Below are 4,841 nucleotides of genomic sequence, written 5' to 3'. Positions count from 1 at the left end.
GGAAAGAGTAGCCCGGTGTGGGGAGGGACACAAAGACAGGTCATAGTGGAGTAAAGGGACCTTGAAGCCTTCCTGGCTGCTCCCCCACATGCTTTCAGGGCTGACTTTCATTTTACCAGCCAGCTGTCGTGCGAGCTCACTCGTGATCACAAGCCCTCACTCCACATACGAGTCATACCCCAAACTGGGTCTGAGGTTGTTTGACTTATTTTTGGCCAAGATCAGAATGCAGTTTGGTTTTGACATGTACAAGGCACATGTGGTGGTTACCAGGCAGAAGTACTGAGCTCGGGTCCTTGCCTGGGGAAGCAGAAAGTGCTCAGTGTCTAGGAGCAGGTGATTGCATGTTGGGGAGAGGCTTAGAAGTGAGTGAAAGGCAGGAAATGACATGTCAGCTTGATGGCTCTCCTTGGGTTTCCCATGAGGAGTGGGCAGCAGACCTTGTGGCAAGAGTGTTGCTTGCCAGGGGTGTGAGGTTGAGGTAGAATCCAGGCAGTGCCAAAGCACAGAGATGCTTCTGCTCTTTCTTAGTGCCAAGTTGTGGTTTAATTTTCTTAGTTTCTATATTTAACGTGTGATTTTTTTATTGAACAAGGGCAGAGAGTGGCTCTGCAGAGCTCACGCGTGAGCAGTCCTCTGCAGAGCTCCTCCACCACCTTGTCCCTCCAGAAGAACTTTGCTCTCCAGTATGGTTCCGGGGGCCACAGGTCAATGGGGCGACATTTGACCCCAGTGGCCCCAAGGAGAGCTCTGCTCTGTTTCCACCAAGGCTCATCCAGGCTTGAAACCTCCTGAGAAAGCCAACCCGAGAGCACAGTCCCCATGCTCACCCAAACCCATGTCTCCTCCCAAGCTGTCCCTGGGTGCCAGCCTCCCGGGGGCGCTGGCCTGGCTGCTCACCTCCTCTTTGTCCCTGCAGAGGTGGAGTCGGACATCCTGCGCCGTGTCCGCACGCTGCTGCGGGAGCTGGACGGGCACCACCCCGCCTGCCAGTGCAACCGAGGTAAGACGGACCCCCGCACGGCTCCTGGGGTCAGCACCCGCTGTCCCCCACTGCTCCACTCCCTCCGCCAGTCTTAGGGTGGTGGGACAAGGGGTGGCCTCACCTCCTGGCATGGCTCTGCCCTTTCCAACCTGCTTTTGGAGGTGCTAAATCTTTGGCAAGCCCCTGATGTCCGCAGTGCATCAGCCTCAGCAGCTTTCACCTTCATCTAGGTGGCTGTTACATCCTTTACTTGAAACCTTTCACCCTTGAAACCCTGGCCCAGGCTGCCCAGAGAGGTGGTCGCTGCCCCATCCCTGGAACCATTCCAGGTGAGGTTGGCCTGGGCTCTGAGCAACCTGCTCTGGTTGCAGATGTCCCTGCTCCCTGCAGGGGGGTTGGACTAGGTAACCTTGAGAGGTCCCTTCCAGCCCAAACCATTCTATGATTCACTTACCCAGGGGATCTGGTACTGAGGTGGGACATCAAACGCCAGAGCTTGTGATGCTGTTCCCAGCTCTGACACTGACTCCAAGCACAGCCTCGTCCAACTCACTCAGCACTTCTCCACCTCTCCTTGCAGGGATGTCGCTCTGCCACACACTGTTCAGCTCCTCACTGGAGTCAGCTGAAATCTCTGGGTTATGGTCTTGGAGAATAAAACTCTCACTGACCCAGCAACTGAACAGCCTTAGGAAACAATTAATTTTGAAAAACTGGTTTTACTTGGAGTGCACAGAGTATTTTACAATTCATTAAATTTGGGGTTGTGTGGAATGAGCCTGGAGACCTGCGGAACTGAGATGCTTTGTGGTCCTTGCTCTGTGTGAGCTCTCAGCAGCCCACGTCCAGGCGCTGTGTGCTGGGACCAGCAGGAACCCGGCTTCCTCGGGGCAGGCAGTGGAGGCAGGCATTCACAACAGAGGGAACAACCTCCACAATCATTGCCCTGCCTTGTGTTCCTTCAGTTCTAGGATCTCTAGAACTTTTTTCCAAAGGCTTCCCAATATGAGAGGTATGATACACCAGTGCTGCATCCAGAACAAGGGCAGGGGCAGGACTTGTCCCTTGCAGAGGATCAACGGTTGAAGCAGAGAAGCCTGGTTAGCTCTCAGAGTGAGGTAGCATCCCAGTGGGTCATTTTTGCAGCCCCATTGCCCAGGTCTCCTGATTCCTCCATGAAATACCGCCCCTGATCCATCACTGCTCTGCTTGGCAAACTGACCTCTTTCTTGGCTTTTGCTCTTTTGCTTCTTAGGGATGCTGCGATGGACCCTGCATAAAAAAATCGACCTGAATCCCAGTAACAGCTCCATCCTGGTCAGCATCCTGGTGAAGGAGCTGGAAAGGGTGAGTGACACTTCAAAGTCATCCCCTGAGCACCAGGCGTGGCCCCTCCATGGCATGTGCCCTGCTGCAGGGCCCAGGGGAGTAGAGGGATGGGGACTCAACTCCACCTCAGACAGATGCTTTTAGGGGCCTTGAACCTGGCTGGGGACTGTGGCTCATAGCAGAGCTTTGGTTGAACATGTTCATCAATGACCTGGAAGAAGGGACAGGGTGGCCCCTCCACCAGTCTGCTGCTGGTACAGGACTGGGAGGAGTGGCTGACACACCAGAGCTGTGCTGCCCTTCAGTGAGACCTGGACACACTGGAGAGCTGGACAGAGAGGAACCTCATGGAGTTCAACAAGGGCATGTGTAGGGTCCTGCACCTGGGGAGGAACAACCCCATGGACCAGGACAGGTGAGGGTTGACCTGCTGGGGAGCAGCTCTGCAGAGAATTACCTGGGAGTGCTGGGGGACAAGTTCACCACGAGCCAGCAATGGGCCCCTGTGGCCACAGGTCCAATGGTCTTCTGGGGTGTGTAAAGAAGAGTGTGGCCAGCAGGTCCAGTGAGATTCTTCTCCCCTTCTACTCAACCCTAGTGAGGCCAAAGCCAGAGTGTTGTGGCCACTTCTGGGCTCCCCAGTTCAAGAGAGACAAAAACTACTGGGGAGAGTCCAGCAGAGGCTATGAAGCTGCTGAAGGGCTGGAGCATCTCTGTGCCCAGGAAAGGCTGAGAGCCCTGGGGCTGGGCAGCCTGGAGAAGAGAAGCCTCAGAGGGGATCTGATCAATACTGAGCAAGAGCTAAAGGGCCCCGGGGGCCAAGAGGCTGGGGACAGACTCTTGTCAGTGGTGTCCAGTGACAGGACAAGGGGCAATGGGCACAAACTGGAACCCAGGAGGTTCCACCTGAACAGGAGAAGAAAATTATTTGGTGTGAGGGTGCCTGAGCTTGGAGCAGGCTGCCCAGAGAGGCTGTGGAGTCTCCTTCTCTAGAAAGATTCCAAATCTGCCTGGACGTGATCCTGTGCACCCTGCTGTGGGTGACCTGTTGGAGCAGGGGGGTTGGACGAGATGATCTCCAGGGGTCCTTTCTGACCCCACCATTCTGAGAAAAACTGTGTGGGACACCAGGGCAGAGCTCATCCCCAGCTGGTGGCTGCAGGGACCAGGGTTTACCCAGAAGTGATGGGAAGCCATGGGCAGAGCAGAGAATCTTTCTGGGCTCCTCGATGTTGCAGCAGCCAAAGACAACCAGTTGTTGTGGTTTGCAAACAGCACAGTGTAAAACACTTCCGACACCCCCAAATCTTCCTCATCCCACCCCAGTCACCTGTAGTCACAGGCAGAGTGGAAATTCCTCCTCCATGTCACTCATTTTTGCCCCAGAAGGTGTGAGAACAGAAACACCTAACCCAGTATCCTGTCCTGGGGGCATCTGATGGAAACTTTGCGATGGATTTTTTATTTCATTGATTTGTCTTGTCCTTTTCTGGACTTGTCTAAACCTTTAGCACCTTCAGCATCCTGATGTGACCTGGTTTGTGGTTTCATGAGCTGTCACAAGTAGAAGTAGCGTCTCTTCTTTCTTATGAGCATGCCCACATTCCGGTGCAGGGTTGAGCAGCCCATGCCCCCCCTTCACCACCTCCACCCACCCTGGTGAAAAGCCCCTGCTAGTCATCCTTTGAGCAGAAACATTCCTGTACCATTTTTTTTCTACGTCTTTGCCATTTCTCCTTTTGAGCCAGAAGGATGGAGCTGCCTTGCTCAGCATTGCTCAGCTCCCATGTCTCCTTCCAGCTGCTGCTCAGCTCCAGGGGGCCAAGCACCCTCTGCAGAGGCTGTCACCTCCCTCCATCAACACTCCCCCATGTCACACGCTTGAGCCTCCTCAGCCCAGCACAGATCCCTGTGACCACTGAGCAACTATTCCTAATCCGTGTTTCCTGCCTTTTAAAGAGCTCTGAGGCCGTTTCCAGCCAGTCTCTCTCAGGCTATGGGGGTTTAGCTTCCACCAGTGTCTTAGGGAGGGATCTTATCAAGTGGCTTTTGCAGCTCCAGGTGGACAGGAACACCCACATCAGCCTTGGCAATGGATGGAGGGACTCCCTCAGAGAGGCTGAGGTCTGAAAAACTCGTGTCAGCCCCTCCCCATTGTAACTGCTATCACTCTGCTGCTTCGACCTTCCCCTGCCCAGGAGGGGTTCAGGAGCAGGCCTCCTGGTCTGCAATTCACTTCATCTCCATGAAGCTCTTCTTAGGAATTAGTGTCACTTCTTTTTTTCCCATCCCTCTGGTACTGCAGCAGCTCTGAGCAGTCAGCACCAGCCACAGATGATAATTCAGCAATTTCATGCTAGAGTTTCTCCGGGGCCCTGGGCAAGTATCAGCTGATCTCAGCTCTTCAGTATTATTCATTTTATTGATCATTTTTATAGCTTTGCTGCCATCCGTTCCATTTATCTCAGATCACAGCAGCCCTGAAGAAACCTGCTGGAAATATATTTGGGGCAGAAATACCTTTCTC

The 4,841-nt window shown here is 54.0% G+C and overlaps 1 protein-coding gene across 1 annotated transcript in view; it reads left to right on the top strand.

Annotated features, from left to right (window-relative positions):
* Nucleotides 1-4,841, top strand: part of PIK3R6 (phosphoinositide-3-kinase, regulatory subunit 6) — a 21,090-nt gene that overhangs the window by 2,331 nt on the left and 13,918 nt on the right. Inside the window, exons 2-3 of the mRNA XM_008937428.1 lie at nt 920-1,003; nt 2,241-2,332. Coding sequence (XP_008935676.1) covers nt 920-1,003; nt 2,241-2,332 — 176 coding nt within the window. The remainder of the gene's footprint in view (nt 1-919; nt 1,004-2,240; nt 2,333-4,841) is intronic.

This window comes from Merops nubicus, unplaced genomic scaffold (assembly GCF_000691845.1).
Source record: "Merops nubicus isolate BGI_N331 unplaced genomic scaffold, ASM69184v1 scaffold10093, whole genome shotgun sequence".
NCBI classification, from domain to species: domain Eukaryota; kingdom Metazoa; phylum Chordata; class Aves; order Coraciiformes; family Meropidae; genus Merops; species Merops nubicus.
Note: the sequence above shows the minus strand (reverse complement) of the source record. Positions and strands in the feature narration are given on the sequence as shown.